Source organism: Phalacrocorax carbo, chromosome 26, assembly GCF_963921805.1.
Source record: "Phalacrocorax carbo chromosome 26, bPhaCar2.1, whole genome shotgun sequence".
NCBI classification, from domain to species: domain Eukaryota; kingdom Metazoa; phylum Chordata; class Aves; order Suliformes; family Phalacrocoracidae; genus Phalacrocorax; species Phalacrocorax carbo.
In genome coordinates, this window is record NC_087538.1 from 4,985,592 (window position 1) to 5,011,062 (window position 25,471).

General features: G+C 53.4%; 2 protein-coding genes, 1 long non-coding RNA gene and 2 other non-coding genes across 9 annotated transcripts; 4 read left to right on the forward strand and 1 right to left on the reverse strand.

Moving 5' to 3' along the window:
- Nucleotides 1-422: 422 nt before the first annotated feature.
- LOC104041136 (zinc finger protein CKR1-like) lies at nt 423-4,536 on the reverse strand. 3 transcript variants are annotated; one of them, XM_064473996.1, is made up of 3 exons: nt 4,455-4,536; nt 2,966-3,129; nt 423-2,518 (listed from the first exon to the last, which is right to left on the reverse strand). In XM_064473996.1, exons 2-3 carry the CDS (start codon nt 3,051-3,053, stop codon nt 1,137-1,139), a joined length of 1,470 nt encoding a protein of 489 aa, XP_064330066.1. In that variant the 5' UTR covers nt 3,054-3,129; nt 4,455-4,536; the 3' UTR covers nt 423-1,136. The 3 variants fall into 3 exon arrangements, with proteins under 3 accessions (XP_064330066.1, XP_064330065.1, XP_064330067.1); XM_064473995.1 differs by lacking the exon at nt 4,455-4,536 and adding an exon at nt 3,675-3,773 and having other exon boundaries at nt 424-2,518; XM_064473997.1 differs by lacking the exon at nt 4,455-4,536 and adding an exon at nt 3,675-3,773 and having other exon boundaries at nt 428-2,515.
- Nucleotides 3,827-8,661, forward strand: LOC135317659 (uncharacterized). 3 transcript variants are annotated; one of them, XR_010376406.1, is made up of 6 exons: nt 3,827-3,963; nt 4,481-4,623; nt 5,603-5,680; nt 6,393-6,498; nt 6,734-7,100; nt 7,422-8,661. It is a non-coding gene; the product is annotated as an uncharacterized LOC135317659 (long non-coding RNA). The 3 variants fall into 3 exon arrangements; XR_010376404.1 differs by having other exon boundaries at nt 4,485-4,623; XR_010376405.1 differs by lacking the exon at nt 6,734-7,100 and having other exon boundaries at nt 3,868-3,963; nt 4,485-4,623.
- A 2,167-nt stretch (nt 8,662-10,828) lies between these two features.
- On the forward strand, nt 10,829-10,936 carry TRNAL-CAA (transfer RNA leucine (anticodon CAA)). The gene is made up of 2 exons: nt 10,829-10,866; nt 10,891-10,936. It is a non-coding gene; the product is annotated as a tRNA-Leu (tRNA).
- Nucleotides 10,937-11,241: 305 nt separating this feature from the next.
- On the forward strand, nt 11,242-11,313 carry TRNAE-CUC (transfer RNA glutamic acid (anticodon CUC)). The gene has a single exon. It is a non-coding gene; the product is annotated as a tRNA-Glu (tRNA).
- Nucleotides 11,314-17,108: 5,795 nt separating this feature from the next.
- Nucleotides 17,109-24,801, forward strand: IL4I1 (interleukin 4 induced 1). The gene is made up of 7 exons (XM_064473973.1): nt 17,109-17,195; nt 19,015-19,229; nt 20,197-20,309; nt 21,103-21,304; nt 21,756-21,824; nt 23,160-23,293; nt 23,503-24,801. Exons 1-7 carry the CDS (start codon nt 17,183-17,185, stop codon nt 24,335-24,337), a joined length of 1,581 nt encoding a protein of 526 aa, XP_064330043.1. The 5' UTR covers nt 17,109-17,182; the 3' UTR covers nt 24,338-24,801.
- The last annotated feature ends 670 nt before the right edge of the window (nt 24,802-25,471 follow it).

Genomic DNA, 25,471 nt, shown 5'->3' on the forward strand with positions numbered 1-25,471 from the left:
GGTCGGGGGAGGGCGAGCGGTGTGTGCCAGGGAGTAGCAACCAGTGTAGGGGCTTTGCGGGGGAGACTGGGAGAGGAGGGACAGGGTAGGCTTGGGGTGGATTTGGGGAGGGCTGGGTGATAATCTGGGGTGGTGGGGAGCTGACACTTCTCCCTATAACCCTCCTCATCCTCTGCCCCACTGTGGGGGGGGGGATGGCAGAAGGGGGCGCAACACAGCTTGAGCATACAGGAGAGGACCCATCGGTAAAATCACCCAGGGAACCCCTTTCCACAGGGGGCTTTTGGGGGTAAACAGCTCAGAAAAAGAGCCACGGGGACCTGCCTCATTCACCAGCTCTGCTGCTTCCTTGCTGGGACCCCCCCCAAATGCTGCGTGGGTTGTGCCGAGGGTGGTTTGGGGCGCGCTGAGCTGGGAATTTGGTGAGGGTGGTGAGGCCGGGATGCCTCGGCTCGGGTTAGCAGGTAATAAAGTAGAAGGTAGTTCAGCAAAAAAAAAAAACAACAACCCCTTTGCCCGTCTCAGCGTGTTTTTGTCTTTGGAGAGGGAGAAGATGCGCGAAGTGTTTCTTACCAGGAGCAGGGAAAAGCGCCGGAGCCTGGGGTTGGTGCACAAGGAGAGCCAGACACAGGGGGCTTGAGGGGCTCCCTTTTTATTCCTCACCCCATGCCGGCACCTCCCACCACTGAGCCCGCTGCAGACCCTCGGCGTCTCGCCCTCTCCATCGGCGCAACGGAGCATCCCCTTCTCCAGCCTGCCGGCAGCAAGGAGCAGGTATAAATACCACCGTATTTTGGCACAAGAACCAGCCCCGGGTTATCCCCATCCTTTCTGGGTGGAGAAGAGCAGCGTTTCCTTTGGGAAGAGGCTCCCTCTCCCCCGAGACATCCCTTTCTGGGGTCCCCTTCGCGGCAGGGTGCAGGCACCTTGCACCCATTGCTGCTGGGAGACACCAGGGAGGATAAATCCCACCCTGATGCCTCACTGGAGCAGCTCCATCACCCACCCCGGTGCCAGCCTCTGCCCCTTAAATGTCACTTGGTGTCCTTCGATTTGTCCCCAAGCCAAGTTTTCCCTTGGGCAAGGTCCTTCCTCCCCATCCATCGTGCCGATGCGCGGGGCGGGGTCTCGGTCCTTCAGGGCTCCTCACCGCTGCAGGCTCCGGGTGGCTTCACCAGCCCCGCGGCGCTGTGGGGCTTCTCCCCCATCAGCCGGGTCCTGGAGGGGGGCAGCGGTTGGGGAGGGGCGAGGGGGAAAGCGACCTTGGGGAGGTGGCTACGGCGGTGTTTGGTGAGGTGGGAGCTCTGGCTGAAGGCTTCGCCGCACTCGGGGCACTCGTAGGGCTTCTCGCCGGTGTGGACGCGGTGGTGCCGCTCGAGGTGGGACGCCCAAGCGAAGCCCTTGCCGCACTCGCTGCAGGTGTAGCTTTTCTGGGCAGCGTGACCCCTCTGATGGGCGAGGAAGGGGGGAGCCTCGCCGAAACGTTTGCCGCAGTCGCCGCACTTGTAGGGCCGGTCGGGGGAGTGGGTTTTACGGTGCTGGAGGAGGTGGGCTTTTTGGGCGAAGCGTTCGCCGCAGCTGCCGCAGGGAAAGGGGCGTTCACCCGTATGCACCCGCCGATGCCTCTCCAGGTGGGAGGCCCAAACGAAGCCCTTCCCGCAATCGGCGCAACAGTGGGCGCGTTCCCGCCGGTGACACCGCTGATGCCGCGCCAGCGCCGGCCCGGCTCGGAAAAGCTTGCCGCAGTCGCCGCAGCGCAGGGCTTTCTTGCCCAGGTGGGTGCGGCGGTGTCGGGCCAGGTCGGAGCTCTGGCAGAAGGTCTTGCCGCAAGCCGGGCAGCGGTGGGGCCGCTCACCGGTGTGGCTTCGGCGGTGCTTGGCGAGGTGGGAGCCTTGGCTGAAGGCTTCGCCGCACTCGGCGCAGCGGTAGGGCTTCTCGCCGGTATGCACCCGCCGATGCCTGGCGAGGTGGGACGCCCAAACAAAACCCTTGCCGCAGTCGCTGCACTTGTGAGGTTTCTCCGCGGCGTGGCCCCGGCCGTGTGCCGCCAGCTCGGCGGCGCCGGCGAAGCGTTTGCCGCAGTCGCCGCACTTGTGCGGCCGGTCGCTGGCGTGGGTACGGCGATGCTGGAGGAGGTGGGAGCTCTGGCTGTAAGTCTCGCCGCACTCGGGGCAGCCGAAAGGCCGCTCGCCGGTGTGCACCCGCCGGTGCCGCTCCAAGTGCGAAGCCCACGGGAAGCTCTTGCCGCAGTCGGCGCAGCCGAACGGCCGCTCCCTTGCCGGTCCCTTGCTGGCCGCTCCGTGTAGGGGTTTGGCACAGTCCAGTTTGGGGACCGCTGCGGCTTTGGGGATTTTGGTGGTGCTGGGTGGCACGGCTTTATCCGGGCGCTTTGTTTTCCGCCTGTTGGAGCCGAGGGTCTTCTCCCCCTCGGGGCTGCGGGATGAGCGCGCTTCCAGCTCCTCGCAGCTCTCCTCCACCGCTTCCTCCACTGCTTTTTCACTCACCAGCCCCTGAGCTGCTGGGAAGATGGGAAAAAGGAAAAAAAAAGGGGGAGAGTGTGGCCTCGACCAGAGCAGGGGGTGGTATTTAAATTGATGGAGCAGGAGTGGGACTCCCATAAAAAAACTGGTCTCCTGGAGAGAAGGAAAAGAGACGCGATGGGAAACCTAATCCTGGTTTGAACGGGGAATGTGGAAATGCTGAGCGCACCCCATTGCCCGTATTTCCAATGGGAAAAAAAAAAAAAGCAGAGAGATCTATGACATTTTCTTGGAGAAAATTTGAGGAGAGGGCTGAGATTTGGGGAAATCCCCCTCAAAACCTGCCTGGATTCTTCCTCCCCTCTTCCCATCCCACTCACAATCCCTTTGCTTCCCTGCCAGAGACAGAAGGAAAAGAGCAAGGAAAAAATAGTGTCTGGGGGGGAATGCTGAAGAAGGAAAGAGGGTTCTTTGTGTTTGCTTACCAAGGGACATCAGTGTTTCGTAGCTCTCCTGCATCACGTCCCGGTACAGGGCCTTCTGCCGTGGGTCCAACATCACCCACGGCTCCATGGTGGGGAGAGGCACAGGCAGCCGGGAGAACGAGGGTTTCTCCCTCCTTTCCTCGCTCAGGGCTCCTCAAAATCCCCTGTGGGGAAGAGAAATCCCTTGAAATGAAGGAAATCCTCCATGTAGCTCTTCTTGCCTGGGTTTTGTTCTGGGGGTGCCTCAAGAAATGTTGGGGTTTTTTTTCTCCCTGGGTTGCAGCACACGGACAGTCCCTCTGTCTAGGACTAAGCCTGAACCTCCACGGAGCAGCTTGGGGATGGGCAGGAGGGTCCCTGTTTCCCCCCACCTTTCTGCCAGACCACATCCCACAGCGATCTCTGCCCCTCCTCGTCCAGCATCCCAGTTCCCCCAGTCCTCATCTCACTGAGAGTCAGCCCACCCAGAGTACTGGGGCACGGGGGGATATGTCCTAGGAGGTGTGTGCCCCATCCCTGGGGAGTCCTGGATGCATGCAGGGACCGGGGCTCCTTCCCCATCCTGCTTAGCCACTGTCCTCTCCCAAAAGGAGCCGCTGCTCCTGGGAGCGTCCCCAGGGACCAGATCCCACAAGCTCCAGCCCTGACACCGCTCAGGACCCCGCTGCAGAGCGGAGGCACATCCCTACCCCCGGTTTCTCCCCATTACCTGGCGTCCCCGGCTCAGGACTCGCTGTCAGCCAAGCCTGGAGCTGCCTCCGCAGGGCTTTCCCTGGAAGAAGCGTGTCCCCCCCCCTTTCCCAGGCTGAGGCTGCAAGGAGAAGGGGTACACAGACCCCCCCTTGTACCCCAAGGACCCCTGAGCCTCCTGACAGCAGGGCACAATGGAGGCGACGGCGGGCATGGCTTTGCTCCGGAAGCCCAAGTCAGTATCCGGGAGAGAGGAGACGCCAAGAACAGGCTCCTTGCCAGCAGCGTTTACCCAGAGCCCTCTAGAGGTAACCCAGCCCCAGCTTTGCCCCCATCCCGACCCTCCCCGCAGGCTCCCCAGCACCCCTGGGGGGCACACGGGACCCCACTGAGGTCCTGCCCCATCACTCACAGTACCCCCATGCTCTTCCCTTTTACCCAGCGGCTTTGGAAAGCCCCAGCCTTGCTAGAAACTCTGCCGGGGGCAGGCCGTGACAGCAGCAACAGGGATATTTGGATATTGCAACAGTGGGGGAGCGTGGGAAGGTGATGGGGGGGGTGTCTCTCGGGGGTACCAGGGTATCCCCCAGGTGGGAGAGGAGGACACCGGGCTGGTTGCCTGATCAGCATCAGGGATGGGAGCTGTGCAAGCAAGAAATCAGGTTTTTTTTTAACCTGGAAAAGTGGCCGAAACTGTGCTTTCATCAATTAACTGGTAAAAACAGATTGTTTCCACCCCCCCGAGCTCCAGTCTTGGGGGTCGCGCTTGCGGGTGGGAATGAAGGGAATTGCCACTTACCAACTTGTCCCTCCTTGTTGCTGGAGGAAGAAATGGCGAAAGCCAAGGAAAACACAACTCTGCGAACAAGAAGATAAAGAAATGCAGCAGGGGAATGAGAGAGGAGCCTGGATTTCTGCCCCTGAGAAAGCCCAGGAGATTTGAAACCACACAGATGCTTTTCTCTACGGTGAGCACAGGGGGTTTGGCGGTGGTTTAATCCCTCCCTGACTGGGAAAAGCCAGGAGCGGCAGGGAAGCAATAATTTTCTTTTGATTTGCTTTGGAAAGAGCGCAAGGATGGGGAATTATCCCTAAACCCTGCCCTCCCCAATGCACAGGCATTTAACCCCAGCCTCGCCGCCGAAGGAGGGAGCAGAGCTGATTTCTGCAGCCTCCCTGCTCCTCTCTCCCTGCTCCATCACTCCTTGGCTGCTGGCAGTGGACGGGGGTCCCCAGGGAAGATCGGGGGACCGAGCCCAGGTGCTGGGGGACACCGAGCAGCCCAGGTGGCTCTGGGAGTGTTGCAGCTCGGCTGGGTATGGAAGGACAAGGAAGGGGCTGTATTAGCTGGGTGCTGAAGGCAGAGGGGAGAAAGGAGGGCTCCAGGGACCCTGGACGTGCTCCGAGCAGGGGCTGTGGCAGCAGGTGCCCTGCCTGCGTCCCCAGCCCCATCGAAGCACGCAACAGCCTTCTGCCCCCGGGCTCTGTCTGCACCAAACCCTGCGCCAGAGGCTCCAGGTGATGGGCACAGGAGGGAGAGACCCACAGGGGGCTGCCCTGCTCCCCAGTCCAGCCCGAGTCCCGGTACTGGGACCAGAGAGAGGAGCACCAGTCCCTGCCCTTGCCCCATCTCTGTGCGTGGGGTTGTGCCACAAGAGGGCATGGGGAGACCAGAGCTGCTCCCAGGACCTGGCTCTTCCCTGCTGATCCAAGCAGCAGATCTGCTCCCAAGAAGGTGGAAAAGGTCTGACAAGGCTGAGCTCTGCTGGGCAAGGGCTGGCTGAGCCCTCTTCTGTGTCCCAAGGGGAAAAACCTTGCGGGAATGAAGGAGGCCGCTTCTTCCCTTGAACAGATGCCCATGCAAAGGGCACTGCCTGGATTTGCCCAGGGTTTTTTCCCATCTTTTCACCCTGGAGAACAGCTCAGCACCTCCTTCTCCCTCCATAGACTCCAGCAGAGCATCCCCATCGCTGCTGGGAGGGATGGAGAAGGACATAGGACATGGCCACAGCAGAGCCAGCACAGGTGAGGGAGAGTCTCCCCTTCAGGGGGGGCAAATGCGTTTCGGCTGACCCGAAACATTGGTGCCAGGTACCTTCTGCCTGGTCTGGTGGGGTTGTACAAGCAGCTCTGTGACTGTAGCTGTGAGTTATCGCCTTCCTGCAACTCCTGTTGAACCAAGAGGTTCCCCGCACACCGGCGGCGGTCAGGGTGCAGGAGAGGTGGTGAGGAGCAGAGGATGGAGCCCATGGTGGGCATGCTTCAAGGCTGAGCCTGGATGCAAACTGCCCCTGTATCAGAAACACAGGGAAGGTGGAAAAATCACAGTAGGGCAAGGGGGTTTGTGTCTTTAAATGACCCGAAAAGACTCAGAGGATGGGGTGGAAAGGTTAAGCCCAGCCTTGTTGAGCTCCTTCAGCTCCATCATCCCCATCAGGCACTGCTGGGTGTTTAACAACCCTCAATGTGTTCCAATTTCTTTTTTTCCTGCCCCATAAGCTTGCCCAGCTGCTTTCTGAACCCACGTGGCCCTTCAGCATCTGTGATGTCCTGCAGCAAGTCTTTCCACAGCTTAACTACACCCCATGGGGAACAATACCTTGGTATCTCTGATCCTTGCCAGCATCCTTTCTGGCTCTCCCGCAGCTCTGCTGAACACAGCCACGGCTCCCCTCCCCGCTGCCTTGAGCTGACCCACGGTGGCAGGCGCTGAGCTGGGAAATCCTTGTTCTTTCAGTGTCCAGCGACCTTCAAGGAGACGGCTTGGTACTTCACCGATCCCGGCCAGCGGGCCCAGCACTGGGAAGCCATGCAGGAGAGTGCTGGGAATGACTCCTCTTGGGGTAAGGACAGACCTTCCCTCCTTCCTGGGCTAAGTCTTGGGGTTGGGTGGGCACAGGGGATGCTCTGCTAGACTTTGGAGGTGAGGGAGACATTCGCCATTGCTTCTGGCAATTGTGCTTCTCCCCTGGGACTCATATTGGAGACCCATAGCGTGCTCCATCCCCACCTTCTTCAGAGGAGCACATGCTCTAGCACATCAAACCAATGGTCCATCTAGCCCCATGTTCTCTCCAGCCATGGTGGAAGGAGATGCTATGTAAGAGAACAAAGAGAAAGACCTTCCTCAGCTCTGCTCAGCCCTTGCATCGTCCCGTCTCCAGCAGAGTCCTCACATCTTCTTGTAGTGGCTCCTCAAATGCACCCAGAGCTCTGCTCCATCTTAGGAACCAGCTCTGCTGACTCTCAACCCAACAGGATCACCTCTGGGCTGGAGCTGGAGGAGAAAACATGGACCCCAGCTCCCCAGGACTCAGATGCAAAGCCCTTCTCTAACAACTCTTCCACAAGTGAAGAACTGGCTTAAATAACCTGGAAAGCACCTGGAAGAAAAGCAAAACACCTGGGAATTTTACCCAGGCCCTGAGACACCCACCTGAGCGTGGTACGTTCTAGGAGAGGAGTCCCAGAACCTCTCCTGGTTCCTTGGGAGATGCACGTTGGAGGGGAACTCTCAGCCCATGCGAAGCAAAGGCAGAAGCTCTCCTTTTGGCTTACAGAGGATTTTAAGAGCTGGGGTTTGAAGCTGAACTTCAGCCCAAGCTTCTCCAACCGGCCAATGGTTGGTGTTTGGGCCTGGGCTGAAGGTGGAGTTCACATAAGCTTTCTTCATTCTTGGCTTCCCCCCCCTGCTTCTTTGGTGGGTTCCCTTTTCCAGCCCAGCCAGGAGCTGACTCTTCAGGATCTCTTTCTCTTTCCTCTGCAGGGGACGGGATGGAGAGTGGGATGAGGGTCAGCGCCGCACACACAGACCCAGACATCAAGACCTGCCTGGAGGACATCTCCCAGCACCACGAGCCAGCCAACATCCACCAGAGCTCCCAAGAGAAAGTCCAGGATTGTCCTGGGAGGGAAACTCCAGGGACATGCAGGGAATTGCTGTTCCCACCCCTCATCCCACCAGCGAGAAGAGCTTCCCTCCCTGCAGTCGAGTGTCCCAGCACCCCTGCCCTGACTGTAGGAAAAGCTTCATGGTCTTCTCCAACTTGCTCCGTCACCAGTGGAGCCACAGTGGGGACAAGCCCTACAAATGCTCCGACTGTAGGAAGGGTTTTGGGCACAGCTCGGCTGTGCTGGTGACACACCGTCGCATCCACACGGGCGAGGAGCCCTACCAGTGCGCCGACTGCGGCGAGAGCTTCAACGCGGTGTCCAACCTGGCGTGCCACCAGCAGCACCACACCGGGGAGAAGCCCTACACGTGCCCCGAGTGCGGGAAGAGCTTCAGCCAGAGCTCCAACGTCACCACACACCGGCGGCTCCGCCATGGCCGTGGGGTGCACCAGCTCCCACACTGTGCTGGTGAAGCCCAGGGATGCCAGCCCAGCCAGGAGGTCTTCTCCAGAGACTGGAAGTCAACCAGGACTCTGCTTATCTTGGGGCATGAGGGAAAGGGAAGAAAGATTTGTGTATCCTTGGGTACGAAGGGAAGGACGGGGATGAAGCGTGGCCACCATCAGCAGAAAACACCAGCTCTGGGTGAGGTTCCTCCTACTCTGCTGGAGGAAAATAAAAACACCCCTTATTCTTCCCAGCCAGATCAGGACAGGGTTCTCCTGCTCCCGCCTTGCCCAAACACAACAAAAAGGACCTTTGTTTTTCCTCCCTGCTCCAAACTCTCCCCACACCAAGACATTTGATGCAAGGTGCCCAAGGGCTGTTTCATCTCCCATCTGGCGTTCCCATCTCCTCTGGTGGTAACCGCTTCAGGAATAAAAGGTGGTGTGATAAATACCGGTTGTGATCTGTGTTTGTGTGTGCTCACCCATGGGCAGACCAGGCACAAAAGCCCCACAGCCTCTTTTGACATCCAGGCTGAGGCAGGAGGAAGCCCCTGAGCCTCAGGGTACCCAAAAGGGCCCCAGCAAGGAGCAAGCCCAGGGGCCAGAGGTCACTGGGGTTGGTCTCCTCCTACCAGTCCACATCGCTTCGGATGCCATGGGAGGGGGAAATCCTGAGCTGGGAGGGTAAAAACCCTTGGGGGTGTGTGTGTGTGTCACTGATCCTTCTGCAGATGAGCCCAAATCGTTGGCCTCATTGGCCAAACTCATCTACTCGGGTGTCCCAGATGCCTGGGGTGCTTGAGCTCTGGCCATGGCAAGGTAAGCAGCCATTTCACTGCTGTGCTGAGCTGCAGGCTGCCCTCGCAGCCTCACCTACTCCTGTTTTAATGTGTTTTTTTCTTGCATTTGAGCTGTAAGGTCATCGGGCTTTGTCTGGAGAACATGGCTAGGGAGCTCCAGACAACACTGGGCTTTGGTACGGGACCCGGCCACCTCCTTGAACCTTGGGAAAGTAACACACCAAACCCGTAAGTGCAGACCTTAAAAATAAAGAGAATCAGTGGCAGAAAACATGATTTCTCTCTCCTACTCAGTACCAAGCCAAGATGACTTTAACTTCAGGTATGACTCAGAGGCCATCGCCCTGTTTCCAACCACTGCAAACCTCCCCAGTGGATCTTCAGCCTCCTCCCCAGACACTTGGTGTGGTCCGAGATGAAGATGGCATCTGATGGGGAGGAGGCTTTCCCTGCAGGCGCTGATGCCTCAGCTCCCGGCTGCATGGAGAGGGGTCTTCAAAGAGGCCAAGATGGACTTTGGTGGTCTCCCACCAGCATCGTGCGAGGCTGATTAATGTAGTCATATGTGGGCAGGGTACTGAGGATGCTCCCCTCCAGGAGCTGCCCTCCAAATTACCTCCCGCAGGGGCACGTGGGTGCGGGGGCACTGGTGGGACACCAGGTTTGGCGGTCGTCTTTACAGGAATGATATTGAATCAGGTGCGTGAGAAAGACTCCGAGTTTATTTGTTTTTTTTCCTCTTTTCTTCTTCTCCCAGGCATGCAATGAGGGAGACAAGGAAAGATATCCACGGCGAGAGGACAGACCCTTGTCATTCAGTTCACGCAAGAAGATCTGCTGGGGGTGGAGAAGACAAAACACACTCCACCTTCACCTTTCATAACCTTATCCACCGCAGCCTGCAACTCCAAGGTACCGATGAAGGACCCCCGGCGTTGCCTCCTCCGTTGCCCAACCTGAGCCGGAGACCTTCTCCGCTGAAGCAGAGGCTTCGTCCACCGGACTTTCTGCTTCCTCCTCCTCTTCCTCGAGGTGTTTCCTCGTCTCTTGGTGGCGGCAGCCATGGGGTCTCCTTCAGAGCCAGTGCTTCTCCCTGCAAAGGTGTTCCACCAAAGGCTCTCGTACAGACGGACGTACTGAGATGAGGGACTGACAACGCAGCCCAGGATCGGCCAGCTGCGGCAAAGCCTTTATGAGGCAGCTCTTCCTCATCCAGAATTTACATAAGGATTTTTTTTCTTGCCTGAAAAGCATGGAATTAGACCTAAAGAACATACCCTATTTTTAACTTGACTTAACCCCAATGAAAATCCCCCAAACTTTTCTCTAGAAACACCTTTTCTTCTGCCTTTCCTTGCGGGGAAAGAGTCAGAAACAACTTGGTTTTCAGTCTTCCTAGGTTAGTTATTGCACCTCTGTTAAGCAAATGCATGGTCAGCGTGCAGAGGGAAGGGTTTCGGAAAGATCTGGAGCTAAACCTGGAAATTTCAGGCTCTGCCTTTCTGGGGCAACTGGTGAAACGTTGGAAAAAAAAAAGCGCCTTTGATGGACCCCGTTGGGCTTCGCAGAGCGATGGGGGAGACTTCCAAGAGTGCAAACGCTAAGGAGAAAAGGGATCAGTTTGGCTATGGAATAAAAATAGAAATTAAAACTGAGCTGGTGTTAAATTATATTAAATCAGGGGTTTTATTAGCACCACGAGCACACGAGCATGCCTCTTCTTTTTCCACCTTTCTTCTATTTTTTCTTTTTAGAGGGGGGTGACCAAATTGCAGCCAGGATCACGGTGTGTTTCAGTGTAAATCGGGCCGGTCTGGCTTTTCTGAAAAAGCACATCCTTATGTTATCCTGAGCAGGCAACGGAGACCGCGTGGACCCGGGAGGAGCAGAAAAGAGCCGGAAAAGGGTTTTATCACTGCAAAAAGATAAACTTGCTGCAAATCTGGAGGATTATAAAAGAAGGGGAAAAGAGCACGATGTGGAAGGAGTAATTGTTGAGGATGAGGAGGGTGAGGAGGATTTGTAAGAGTGTCAGGATGGCCGAGTGGTCTAAGGCGCCAGACTCAAGGCTTTGCTTTCCCTGCCCGGGGTTTTCTGGTCTCCGAATGGAGGCGTGGGTTCAAATCCCACTTCTGACACATCTTTTCTTTCTAAAAACTAAATTTTTAAAAAAAAACCAATTCCCCCATCATCGCTACTCCCCAGTTAGGGAAAGCACCGATTCCCCTTCCCCCCCCCTTGCAACCCCCCCCGCTCCTGTGACCGTCTCTGCTGTTCGCCGTTTGCGAGGTGCGCCCACGCGTGGCGAAGCGGCACGGGGGGGGGGAAGCGGGGTGCAGGCTGCCCCGCGGGGGGCTCGGCTGCGGGGGGAGGCGGGGGCGGCGCGGCCGCCCCCTCCGTGGGGGCCCTCGTGGGGCGGCGGCAGCGAAGCGCCGCTGTCGGTTCCCTGGTGGTCTAGTGGTTAGGATTCGGCGCTCTCACCGCCGCGGCCCGGGTTCGATTCCCGGTCAGGGAAGCCCCATTTTCTCCCCCCAGCAAATTAATTTCTTCTTGTTTTTTTTCCGCTTATGATACCCATAATAGGCTTTCTCGCAGCAGGCTGACCCCTCACTGCCCACACGCTGCATCACCACCGTTTTTCTAAAAGCCAGTTGTTACCCTTTCTGCACAACATATGGCCAGGCTGATCTTAGAATCATTTAGGTTGGAAAAGACCTCTAAGACCATCAAGTCAAACCATCAAACCAACACCCCCATGGCCTCCTAAACCATGTCTTGAAGTGCTTTGTCGACACATCTTTTAAGTACCCCCAGGGACGGTGACTCCCCCACCTCTCTGGTTCTAATGCCTGACCACTCTTGCAGTGAAGGCATTTCCCCTCATCTCCAACCTAAACCTCCCCGATTCAACTTGAGGCTGTTTTCTCTCCTCCCATCACTGGTGACTTGGGAGCAGAGACCGACCCCCCCCTCACTCCAGCCCCTCTCAGGCAGCTGCAGAGAGCGAGAAGGGCTCCCCTCAGCCCCCTCTTCTCCAGGCTAAACCCCCCAGCCCCCTCAGCCGCCCCCCAGCACACTTGTGCTCCAGACCCTGCCCCAGCCCCGCTGCCCTTCTCTGGACACGCTCCAGCCCCTCAAGGCCCTTCTTGTCCCGAGGGGCCCAAACCTGAGCCCAGCATTCGAGGTGGGGCCTCCCCAGTGCCGAGCACAGGGGCCCCATCCCTGCCCGGCTCCTGCTGGCCACACCAGGGCTGACACAAGCCCGGGGGCTGGTGGCCTCCTTGGCCACCCGGGCACTGCTGGCTCATGCCCAGCCGGCTGTCAGCCAGCACCCCCAGGGCCTTCTCCGCCGGGCACTTCCCAGCCCCTCTGCCCCAGGCCTGGGGCGCTGCCTGGGGTTGGTGTGACCCAAGGGCAAGACCCGGCCCTTGGCCTTGTTAAACCTCACCCAGCTGAGCTCAGCCCATGGATCCAGCCTGCCCAGGTCCCCCTGCAGACCCTTCCTGCCCTCCAGCAGATCGACACTCCCGCCCAACTTGGTGTCATCTGCAGAGTTACTGAGGGCGCCCTCGATCCCCTCATCCAGAGCGTTGATAAACATATTAAAGACCGGCCCCAGCACTGAGCCCTGGGGAACCCCGCTCGTGACCAACCGCCAGCTGGATTTAACTCCGCTCAGTACAACTCTCCGGGCTCAGCCATCCAGCCAGTTTTTAAGCCGGCTTCTTTTTAAGAATCACTGCTTTAATTGTCATGGGTAATAACTTGATGAGGGATTAGCAGAATTGGGATATCAGCATCACTACCCTAGGGTAATTTAGACTGGTGGAACTTTTTCCCTCCTTGCAGCAATTCCCATCATCTGCTAGTAATTAAAGGACATATATTCAAGTATATATAACCATCTACTTGCAGCAAAGAGGGCACGAAAACCTGAATTTCTCTAAAGTAAAAACCACTTAGACTCTCACCAATGAAACCCTGAGCCACAGCCCAACCCCATTCATCCTGTCCTGCAAATGAAACTACTCACACCACCAAAAGATGCTACACTGAGACTTTATTGCGATGCCATGTTGACCATTTCATTTGACCGACATCCCGCTCCACCTGGTACATTGCCCTGGCCTTCCCAAACCGGTGGTTGCGCAGGTCTTTTCAGCATTTGGGGTGTTTTAATTCCTCTCCCTTGGGCTTTAGATCTTGTTTGCCGCCCGTCTGAACCTCAAAGGAAGGAGGATGTTTTCTCTAGCGCCTGTTTCTTGAGACGGCGGCGGGCACAGGCCTCTTTGGCACCACGCGCTGCAGGGCGACTCGTATGTGCACGGGGCTGACGAGGGCATCGCGGCTCTTCCTCCGCAGCCGCTCGACCTCGCTCGACACCTGCTTGTAGATGTTCTCCATGAAGCAGATCATGAGCCGTTCTGCCTCCTGGGAGAGGAACTGGTCATCTCGCTTGATCTGGTTGAGCATCTTGGCGTTGACAGAGTGGAAGAACTGTTTCAAAGCCCTTTTCCTCTGTTTGTCCACATGTCGACGCTTCGCCTTGCCCTGATGCTCCCTCTGCTTGGCCAGAGATATTTTGCCACGGCTCTTCTGTCTCATTCGCTTCTGGGGCCTCCTTCCCTGCTGGGTCTTCCCCTAGCAGATGCCGTGGGTCAGCCTTGCCCCTACACTGCCTGGACCCCTCAGTCCTACAAACAACCCCACCCTCCGCAACTTATGCAAGTGAGCATGCAAATGTGGGGCAGCTCTGAGCCTTACCCTTGGCCAAGAGAACAATGCCCCCCCCCCCAATTCACAATGGAAAGAGTCCTGGCCAGTGTTGGGGTCCCTCTTGGCCAGGGCGACCAGGTGTGATGGGTGCCTGCAAGGGTTCAAGACCTCCATGACCCCTCTGGGATGCTCATCCCTCCCAATGGAAATCTTCCATCCAACCTAAAAACTAGCATTTATTTCTCAGAGTATTACCCCAGTCTCACAAGTTTTGTCTCACAGTCACATGACCAAGCCAAGTACATGCAACACGTGTTCCCAGAGTCTTCTGGGCGAGCAGGAAACGAACAACAAGAAAATCCTTTGCAAGAGCGTCTTTCCTCAACAGAAACCGCCTGCACACCTCAGACCTGCGTCTGCCAGCTCGAAGATTCATTATGACTAACGACTTAGTTAACAAATCCACCCAGATACACCCCAGGTTTTTCCCTCCGCCTTCTTTACATAAGTAGCTCATTTTTCATGTCCACGTGTAAATGCGCACATTTGCACACATGACCCCCCCTACACCTGCCAGATTTCTTTCCAGTCCCTCCATGCACCACCAAAAAACACAGCGGATGATGCCTCACGCCGACACCTACCTCCTCTGCTTCTGGAGGACCAAGCCCTGACGTCTCTTCTCCTCCCTTCATTAAGAAAATGCATCATTAAAACCAGAAGACAATTATTTGGAAGCAAATAATTGCTCCTTCTTCCCCTGTTCCGTGCCAGCTGATTCAGTTGGTTTTCATCTCTCTCGCTGTTCTCCAAGCTTCATATCGCAATCGGCTTCAGGTGGAAACTCGGTTTCCAGTAATCTTCAGGGAAGCAGCAGACAGGAGCAGGAACATGGGAGGAACTCCTTTTGCAATTCGCAGCATGCATAGCTTATCCCCAGACAATAAACCCTGTCATTTGAGGTTGAGACTAAAGCAATGTGTTAGGACACACGTTAATCTGGCTCTTATCAAAAAATGATGAAACAAACTACCCTCCCTCCAAAACCTCCAGCTGTCCTGGGAACATGCTGACATCCTGGTTTCATAATCTAATCTCCAAATCCCCCAAGAAGTGTCGTTGCTTCATATGAAGGGGTGATACGTGTTGCTGGGTTTTCAGCGTAGATACCCACAGGTATCGGGAAAACAACCTGCTAATCACAAACCAGTAAAAAAAATAAAATATATCAGACACAAACCAAGGTTTTTCTGCAGAAAAATAATTGCTTTTCGCTTTGCCTTTTGCAAATGTTAAACCTGAATAAAACCGGTGGATTCTTCTTAAACAGAGACATGCTCTGGAACAAAAATGTCAAGAAAAACATGCAATCCTTCGGTTTTTCTCAGAAGGAAAGTTTCCACAGATGTTCGTCACCCAGTTTTAATGAGGACAAAGGGGAACTTGCAGACATCATAGTGAAAGCTGGTGAACTGGATGCAAGGAATCAGTTCCTAATTTTGCCCTAATGCAGGCAGAGGTATGTGCTGGATTTAAGAACATCATAATTTTGGAAGCGACTGGTCCTATCGATGGCACAGCCAAGGTGATATTAAAAGCACAGTGAACCTCCTTGGCCACCCCAGCAGCAACACTGAGAATATGGTTTTGGGGAACATTAAATTGCCCCAGGACTGGGCTGCCTGCAGGAAAAGGCAGAGGAAATGGGACCACAAAATTTCCACCTTGCTATAAAAACACACCCACATTCCATCAACAAGAACATTGCTGGGCAAGCCCTACATCCAAGACGACCCGTTGAACACAGCACCACAAACTCCTAGTGCCTATGTTGCAAGTCCACCAGAACCAAGAGATCCTGTAGATGCAAAGATATTCAGTGGTTCCTACCGGGCAGCAAAGATTACAACCATAGTCATCAGTGACGTAAAGAATTTGCAAGCACCATTCCCCAAAGACCAGAGTCACCCAGAGGGAACTTAATTTGTAACTTCCTGAGAGCGTAGCTTCATGAAAGGGGTAATGCATGGGATGCCCATGCCATGCTCGCAGTCCTGACCTTGCCGTGGTTCTGCAATCCACCCTTCTGAGGCATTATTTAAACCAGTAGACCAACGTAGCATCGGGGGTGGGCACCACCACCTGGTCTTTCCAAAGCCCCATGTCCCTTGCCGCGGTTCTCCAAAACTCTACTGAAACTCTGGGAGCTGGACTCAACGACCTTTAGCTTTACCTTCCGCCTCGAGATATTTCACGATCAAACTTAGTAAAAACCCACAGTATTGTTGAGACTTGAGTGGGATAAAGCACGGTGATGAGGCTGGCTCTGCACAGGAGACTGGAGCTGTTGAAATCAAAGAAGTAAAGGAAGCGGTACTCAAAAAAAGACAGGAAAACCAAAGAATCATACTCAAAGTGCACCGCGCTCTCAACCTTGCTGTCTGGATGGCCAGAGGAGACACGCAGACAACTAAAGACCAAACTTTTAATAGCACGAGGGAATGAGTTTGCATCTGCTTTGATGCACGTAGCTCTGGGCTCCGATGCAAGGAGGATGGAAAGCATTGCAAGGGGGGGGGGGAAAAAATTGGATTTCAAAAAGAAAATTGTACCAAGAAGAGCCAGTCACTACTGAGGCTTGCAAAACCACTTCCAGCAACATACTTCGCAGGGGAAGTCCCGTCTGTGAGGCTGGCGTCTGCCTTGGCGCTGAGATCACCCCTCGAGGTCCAGTCGTCTGGGAAATACCAACATTAAGTTTCATTTCCTCAACCGAATCAGCAAATAATCTGATTAAATGAACCCCCCAAGTCTTTAGGCATAAAGCAAAGGATAGAAAAGACAAGAAAGTTTGGAGGGGAAGTGTAGTTTGTGGGGTTTTTTTCCAATTATTATTTTTTTTTAGGAGCAGACCAGCCAAGGTGCCTACGGAGTTGGGTATATCCACATGGTGGGTAAGACGTGGTGAATCAGCCAAGGGATGGTTCCTCAGGTCGGTTTATGGTGCTTTGGTAGATCAAAGTTCTTCATTCTGGAAAAACGCTGGTACAGCTCCCCCAGTTTTTGCCATTTCAGTGAAGGTATCTGAGCTCTGAGCTCCCTCTGTAGTAATGGCGACAGGGTCAAACCAAAATTGTGCAGCACTTCAACATCAGAGGGTCCAACAGATGAACCGTCGTCTGGAAATGCCCATTTTCATCACCAGAAAGGACACTTTGGATGCTAGCTCAGAGGTCTCCGCGGGACGCAGCATGAATTCCGTGATATTTAGATAGATTTAAATGGGTGCCCCTTTGTGTCATACAAGGAAAAAACCAAGCCTGATATTTCACTGCTGGGAAGTTCTCTGCCCTTCCTGGAGAAGGGTGTGGTCACCCCTACTGTGTTCTGATAGTCATAACGCTTCCTAAAATGTGCCATAGAGTGATGGCTGATGTCCAAAGCTTGTAACATCAGTGAGTAAAGAGGGGTTAAAAAAAACCCCAAACAACAGAACGGTAGAGGAACTGACTACACGCTCAACGGCTACTTCCCTTTCTTATGACAAATCACACTTTGGGCGCTTCGGGAAGCACTGATTGGCAGAATTTTTTTTTTTTTTTTTTTTTTGAGCCAGGGTATAAAATGAAAATAAATCTCAGCCGTGGACTTGTCTTCCTACCGGAACGATGACTAGGATCGGTGAGTGACTCTTTCCTGAACCTTGCGCTCTCTTATTTGTTTGGGTTTTTTTATGGTTTTCTTTCATCTTCAGTGCCTGGGTTTGGGGTTTTTCCCATCTGGTGGAACATCTTCCTTTTGTGTCACCTCCTGAGAGCAGAAGCACAGACCTCCCTTTCTTCAGCTAGGGTATTTCATGGTCACCTGGAGCTCACCTTTGCAGCACTGTGGGCAGTGGGGGACCTCCCTTGCAAGTCTGGGGAGTGGGATGTTCCTAGCTGTGCGGGGAGAGATGGAAACACAGGCACAAGCTCTGAGTCTCCAGAAACCTTCCCGGATGACACCACCTTGCATCGGGGATGTAGTTTCTCAGCATCTAGCCACAACACAAGGAGGTCTGACGGTAGATGGAGATCCATCAGATGTTTCCAAGAGCTGGTCCGAGTGCGTCTCCCACGGAGAGCCTGCTCTCCAAGAAGGAGCTCCTTTGTCTTCCACATAATCCACGGGTCTTTGGAGTTGCCACGCTGGGTGAGGTGAGGGCAGCAAGGCCGGCTGGTGGCTCTGCACCACTACGAACCCCACACGTGCCAGAGACGCAGCTCAAGGCAGCGCCCCCGGTCCTCGAGGAAGATTAGGGCAGCAGCAGCATTGGGTGAGGAAGGTTGATGCAGCTTTATCAACATGATATCACGTTCTGTCATACTTTGAAGGCGGCAATCCTGCTGTTAACAGGCTAATTGTAGCAGATTCTCTCTAATTATTTTTTACTGCCACAGTGGCTTCAGGAAGATGGATCAGCTCTACAGGTTGTAGAAAGACTTACTTTCAGGAGTTGGGTGTCTCAGAAGAATCACCTGCAGGGTAACAGGTCTGAAGTTTATTAATAGCAGGTGCACTTCAACCCAGGTTGTCTGCAGATCTGGGACTGTTCCAGCAAAAGCAGTGATTTCCCCGGAGATTTTCCGGGATTAAAAATTACCCAGGGTGTGGTTTCAAAAGGAAACTGGCAGTATTTGGGGGAAGGAAAATAAAATGAAAGTTGGCCTGTAGTTATTTTGGAGAACAGAAACCAAAACTAGGAAAAAAAAAAAACAAAACCAAAACCCAGGGTGATTCCTGTTCAAACTTCCTTTCCTTGTAAAACTATTAATATAATGTTGTGTCTGTTCTGGTAGAAACGGTTATCCTGAAGGGGCTGCAGTCTGCCTGCTGTTCCCTCTAAGTGTCTCTATTCCTTATAGGGTACCTCAGAAACTAAATCACTTCAAAAGCAGAGAAGTCCCATCCCCTTTCTTCATCTGTCTAGCCTGGCCATCTTTCTGTATAACATTGTCTCCTCTCTCCACCATTCTATCCACTGCATCCAAAAATGCCGTGAATTACTAAGGTGTGGGAAAAGGCAGTTGGGACAAGTTTGCCTTAATTCTTTGCGCATGAGCGACGCTCATTACCGTTCTTCATTATGGAGACTTTTGAGCTTATTCAAAGGGGTCAGACTCATTTTGGGAACTCACCACAGCAGCTGCACAAGCACAACATGACTACGGGCGGGGGGAAAAAAAAAGTCATCTACGGGCTTGATTCTCCTTAAAAATCACATTCACTGACACCGCTTGACATCTGTCTGCATTCATGAGACACCTGCTGATGCCACGGATTTCATAATCGTGCCAGTTCACTTAAACTTATTTGCTAGGTGCTCCTCTTTGGGGTTTGGATGCCAACATGCTCGGAGCCAGTTTGTGCTGTCACCTCCCTCCCATGCTGTCAGGAATGAACTTGCATGCTGAGTGCCTTCGTTGCATTATTTTCTTCTCTTCTTTTCTTCTCTCCCTAGTCCTCTTCCAAATCCTCCTGCTAGTAGGTTTCCTAAGTGCAAAGAGGTTTCCACATTTCCCTGAATATTGCCTTCATGACAAAGACTACGAGGAACTGCTGAGAATCGCCAAAAATGGGCTGGAACCTGCAACTCACCCAGCAAACGTGGTCATTGTCGGTGCAGGAATAAGCGGGCTTACAGCAGCGAAGCTGCTCCGAGATGCCGGCCACAAGGTAAGTAGGTGCATGAGACCCATGAGTCCCACTGGGTCTTGTTTCCCTACGCTAAAGGTTTTCCAGCACGGAGGGGGAGAAGGAAATGAAAAGGGAGTGTATCACAGTGGCGGGAAAAAGGAAGGAAAAGCAACAGGGCGCCAGTAATTTAATCTGATTTAGGCGTGATTTTCGAAACCACAGGCGCAGACAGGAGGGGATGAGGGGACGCTGTACGCGAGGCAAGTTGTTTAGGTGCTCCCCAAATGAATGTAAGCGATGAAGGTAAAAAGGTGCAGTCCTCCTTCTCTGTCCCCACAGATTTTTTGAGATCAGGCAGAGCTACAGCTGCCCTGGGACAGCCTTGGAAGCAGCGTTGCTGTGAGTGGGAGGTGGGATTAGACACCTCCAGAGGCACCTCCAGCCACAACTTCTCTAATTCTCCAACTTGTTGCAACTTGCAGCCCAACGGTGACATTCATGGCTGTAGACCAACCAACACAAGACTCATGAGCCTTTCAAATCCTGCCTTATTAAGGCGCCAGATAGTCTGGGAGTTTCAAAACTGGGTTGACCATCCCAAGGTGCTAGGCAAAATTCAAACCTATGAGTTTCAAAGGTTGCAAAGGCATGGAGGGACAGGTTGGTGCCTTCCTCTGGCTGTTTTCAAAACCCTGTTTCATCCTTCCAGCGCAGGGAGTATCTGAACCAACACTAGGACCCTCTTACCACAGAGCAGCTGTCCAAACATGACATAAATTAGGAACTGCGAAACTGCCCTGTAGGTAGGGAGATCTTGGCCAATACAGAGGAGGGGTTTGGATCTACGGAAGGCTCATTTGCCATCTGGAGGGGACCTGTCCCACCCCATGGGCCATAAATGCTGCTTGCCACAGTGCCTATAGACTTGCTTTGTAGGTGGTTTGCTTCAAATAACCATTGCCTGAACATCTGCAATCTCCACTCCATCCTTTTGGGGTTTTTTTAGGTTACCATTCTGGAAACGAGCAATCGGGTCGGTGGGCGGATCAGGACGTACCGACCAGAGGGACAGGACTGGTATGTGGAGCTGGGTCCCATGCGCCTGCCAACCAAGCACAGGTAAGGCAGTGTCCTACTTCGCTGTCACGATCAGCTGAGGAACCAGCCTGTTTTGAGGAACAAGGCTGTGGTTTGAGACGGGGCTGAGGTCTTGCACGTGAGCGTAGCACAGCAGAAGGAGCTGTCTGCCCCTTCTCTCCCCCAGAGCTTAACATCTGCTTAAAAGGGACAAAAAGCACACGCTCACCACCTGCATTTGAATTGGGAGGATGAAGGAAGACCCCTCATCTCAGTATCATGTCCATGCAATGGTCAGACCTCTATTTTGGAAGTCACAGCACCAGAAGATGGATGAATTTCCATCAGCTCTGATGGAGAGGGCATCCAGCTTGGGCTCTGTGAGAGGGTGGCGTCAAACAAGGTTCAGGCATCGGCCAAAATGCTATGGGAAGAGGCTGCAGGTGAGTCACCAACCACAACACATGCCGAGGAGAAGTGCCAGAGCCATAGGGAACCCCTGCCTCCTACTTCAACACGGCATTGCTCTTACTCCCGATTACATCCTTGCGCAACCACTAGCTGGAGAGAGTGTAAGCCAAAGGGCTCCTTTGTCCGTAGCCCCATGGTTGCTGCACTGAGCTGGGAGCAGGCAGGACAACTTCAAACAGCAAAAACTAGAGAGAGCAGTGCCTTAAATAGCCGCAACCTCCACTCACAAGCCAAAATAATACGTGGCTACACAAGCATGGCTGACGGGAAAGTGTCCTTTTGTCCTCCTAATGTCTTGGTGGTAGGATTTGTGGGTTTGGTTGTTTGCAAACACTTGTCCCCATGTGCTCTCCTCTTTTTCTAGGCTTGTCCGTGAATTCATTAGGCAGTTTGGCCTGAAGCTAAACCCATTCATCCAGACAAATGACAAGACCTGGTACCTTGTGAACGGCATTCGGACAAGGACTGAGGAAGTGAATAGAAACCCCGACATCCTAAACTACACAGTGAAACCATCTGAGAGAGGCAAGAGTGCCGTCCAGCTTTATAGAAGCACTCTACACAAGGTACGTGCCCACGGGGAATGGATGCTACCTTCCAGCAATGTTCCTCCTCCAAGAGACATTGAAGCTATTTCCTCTGAGCTGTGGTGGACCCTCACCTGCACAATGGGTTGAGGAAGACTCAATGATGAGTTGAGGAAGAGTAGGGTCCTATCAGAATGAAAAGCAGAAAGGCTCGTTCAGAAACTAGGGCAGCTGATTGCGAACCCCTCTTTATATGCAAGGCCTCCTTTCTCTGGAACAGATTCACCAAGACTTGGATGAAGCAGAAAATGCCACACCAAGGCATAACTTCCCAGAACTTGAAGCCCAAGCGGGAGGATCCACTAGCTCTAGCTCAGCTCCAGGGGTTACCAAACACCACGACTGAATATCACAGATGAATCCTAACAGATTTTGGGGCAACACCTGGGGAAATGCACTTCTCATGAATATATCAATATTTCCTCTCCAGGCTTTCAAGGAGTTCCAGGCTACAGACTGCAAGAAATATCTAGCTAAATATGACTCCTTCTCCACCAAGGTAAAGGGCTGGGTCTTGAGGGTAAATTTAATCCCCCTACTGATGATAATCTTGCATCCCTGCTTTGAGAAAGGATCTGCGTCACTCTAGTCTCTTCCTCTGTTGACACTTTTGGATACCTTTTCCCTTATCAGTGCTGCCTTCTACTTAAAATGCTGAGAAAGGAGCAAGCATGACTGTTAGAGCAGTCTCACCATCTGGAAACAGGAGAGAAGCAGAGGTGTCTGGAAATGCTCTAGAAAATCAAAGAATCATTTAGGTTGGAAACAACCTTTAAGATCATCAAGTCAAACTGTTAACCTAGCACTGCCAAGTCCACCATAAAATCACGTCTTGAAGTGCCACATCTACACGTCTTTTAAATATCTCCAGGGATGGTGACTCAACCACTTCCCCAGCAGCCTGTTCCAATGCTTGATAACCCTCTTTCAGTGAAGAAATTGTTCCTAATATCCAACCTAAACCCCCCCTGACGCAGCCTGAGGCCGTTCCCTCTCGTCCTGTCACTGGTGACTTGGGAGCAGAGACCAGCCCCCCCTCACTCCAGCCCCTCTCAGGGGGCTGCAGAGAGCGAGAAGGGCTCCCCTCAGCCCCCTCTTCTCCAGGCTAAACCCCCCCAGCTCCCCCAGCCGCCCCCCAGCACACTTGTGCTCCAGACCCTGCCCCAGCCCCGCTGCCCTTCTCTGGACACGCTCCAGCCCCTCCAGGCCCTTCTTGTCCCGAGGGGCCCAAACCTGAGCCAAGCACTCGAGGTGGGGCCTCCCCAGGGCCGAGCACAGGGGCCCCATCCCTGCCCGGCCCCTGCTGGCCACCCCAGTGCTGACACAAGCCCGGGGGCTGGTGGCCTCCTTGGCCCCCCGGGCACTGCTGGCTCATGCCCAGCCGGCTCTTGACCAACACTCCCAGGGCCTTCTCCACCACGCAGCTTTCCAGCCCCTCTGCCCCAAGGCTGGAGCGTTGCATCATCCAGATTAGCCATGTTCCTCCATCATGGGTCCCTTAATCAGACATGATGATGTATCAAGCACTGGGGAGGATTTACTGAGCAATCCACTGCATTTTGGTGTGACCCAGCAGCCTCAGAGTGGGTACACTAAGCCACAAATCCCTCACTCATTCATCTCCGGAACTTCTGTCATGAGAAACCAGAGACATTGATCTCCTGTGAGAAGCTACAAAAGCTGTATTTAAAAAAAAAAAAGCTTCTGGTCCAGGCTTTAAGCAGATCAGGAGCAGGAACACGGCAGCAGGGCATAACTTTTGGCCTGGGATATAAAAGGGATTCACACATTGAGATAATAACATCAGGCTATGTCTTCTTACTGGCTTTTCTAGGAGTATTTGATTAAAGTAGGAAATCTAAGCCGAGGCGCAGTTCAGATGATTGGTGACTTGTTGAATGAGGATTCTGGATTTTATCTGTCCTTCCTTGCCTCACTGTGGGATTTTGATATCTTCTCTAACGAGAGGTAAGACAAACCTTACGGCAAACCATTTTGCTTGGGTCCACAGCAATCCACCAGAAGAGGAAATTTCAGGGGCATTTAGATGTCTGAATGGGAATCACTCCTGACTCAAAGGGCCACCCAGCTCTGTTAGCATCTCTAGAAGAGGTCAGGTTTTACAGTTCCTAAACCCCAATGTCCTTCCCTCACCTTCTCCTTCTTCTTCCTTTCAGTTTTGATGAAATCACAGGGGGATTTGACCTACTGCCCAAAGCCTTCCATGACGCGTTGCCCAACGTCATCCATTTCAATTGCACAGTAGAGAAAATCATGACCAAGGGAAACAAAGTCCACGTGTTTTACCGCGCTCCGGACACTCTGGCCCCAACTATAGTAAAGGCAGATTATGTCCTTGTCACATCCACTGCCAAAGCCACCAGGCACATCCAATTCCTGCCACCACTGTCTCGTCCAAAGACCCACGCCCTGCGCTCCATCCACTATGCAAGCGCCTCCAAAATAGCCTTGGCTTGCTCTGAGAGGTTCTGGAAGAAGGATGGCATCCGAGGAGGACAGTCCATCACCGACCGCCCTTCCCGGTTTATCTACTACCCCAGCCACAACTTCTCCAGCGGGCTGGGCGTGATCCTGGCTTCCTACACCTTGAACGACGATGCTGAGTTTTTCCTGCCTCTCACAGATGAGAAGTGCCTGGATGTAGTCCTCGAAGACCTGTCAGCTATCCACCAAGTGAGCAAGGAGTACCTGCAGTACACCTGCGACCAGTACGTGATACAGAAGTGGCAGCTGGACAAACACTCCCTGGGGGCATTTGCTGCCTTCACCCCTTACCAGTTCGTCGACTACTCGCAGGCTCTCTTCGAGCAAGAGGGTAGGGTGCATTTTGCAGGAGAACACACAGCTCAGCCTCATGCCTGGATCGATACTGCCATGAAATCAGCCATCAGGGCTGCGAGCAACATCCACCACGACAGCGGCGAAGCCGAGATGCTGAACGAGGAGGAGCTGGAGCAGATGAGGGGTTTCTTGCAGAAGGAAGATCTCTGAGCCGGGCTCCTGGGCTGGGCTTGCTGGATGCCACCAGCACAGCCTGAAGGCACTTTGGCTGGTGTAAAGCTGTTTCTTTCCAAGCAAAGTCAACAGCAAGATATCAGTAGCTAAGGTGTTAAAGAAGAAACTCAAGGAGCACTTGACTGTCATCAGACAAGACTAATAGGTAACTAGTTAAACACTTGAGGATGGGAGGGAGTACTTAAAAAGAAGTAATGTCTAAGTAGGTTTCACGATTCTTAATATTACCCTGGCTCAGATACACTGCAGTAAATTCTAATTTATTTATGTACAAAGTACTTCAGGAAATTACTAAGATGGAATAAAGGTGGCTATTTCTCAGTTCTTTGTGCGTGAGGTGTTTTCATCTCTCTGCGGAGAGAAGCGTCATCACATATCGTCACTTCAGCCATTTAGAAACTCATCACCCATCAGCTGAGTCTTCCTCCCCTTCCAGAGTCTGGGAGACAACTCATTGCTTCTGAGTCATCAACTCCTTTGCGCAGCCCAACACAACCACTGCTAACCCCCACGGGTACCGGTCAGGATGCAATCCCGATCTCTAACCTCCGTGGTCTCTTCTATCCATCCCCCAACTAGCTGATCTCAAAGCATGGCCAGCACCAAGGTAGAGAGGTAGAATTAACATTGTGACTATAAAAAGCAAGTCCAGAAGCAATACAGCCTGTGCACAGAGGCGTTAATGGCTTTTACTGGAGTTTCTCCTCTCACCAGCAATTTTTGTCCTAAATTTCATAGTCTTGAAAACTCAACCTGCAGGTGGTTGGGTTTTTTTTTTTTCAGATTATTGGAAGGATATTGTTAAATAAGCAAAAGGAAAGACAAGACTGGCTGCTAAGTCCATCATGCCAGACCTTTGCTGCAGTCACTCAGCTGCTTTGCATGTGGGATATCTGGAAAGCCAAGGACGCGTGGTGAACAATCCAGGCTCAGACTGTGTGGACTTAACCTGCCTGGGAACGAGAAGGCCTCCGGGATGTCGCGAGTTAAAAACCAATGGATGTAGCTGTTACTAACAAAAGTGATTTTGTATTTTCCAACACTTACAAAGTGGCATTGTACAAACTTACTGTGGGGACGTGCAGGATGGCATTACGTCTTCCTAATAAG

Coding starts and splice junctions, on each gene's coding strand:
- LOC104041136 (XM_064473996.1), bottom strand. CDS start 3,053: ATGGAGCCGTGGGTGATGTTGGACCCACGGCAGAAGGCCCTGTACCGG. Junction 2,519..2,965: donor CGAAACACTGATGTCCCTTG/GTAAGCAAACAC, acceptor CCATCTTCCCAG/CAGCTCAGGGGCTGGTGAGT.
- IL4I1 (XM_064473973.1), top strand. Junction 21,825..23,159: donor ATGACTCCTTCTCCACCAAG/GTAAAGGGCTGG, acceptor TGGCTTTTCTAG/GAGTATTTGATTAAAGTAGG. Junction 23,294..23,502: donor GATATCTTCTCTAACGAGAG/GTAAGACAAACC, acceptor TCTTCCTTTCAG/TTTTGATGAAATCACAGGGG.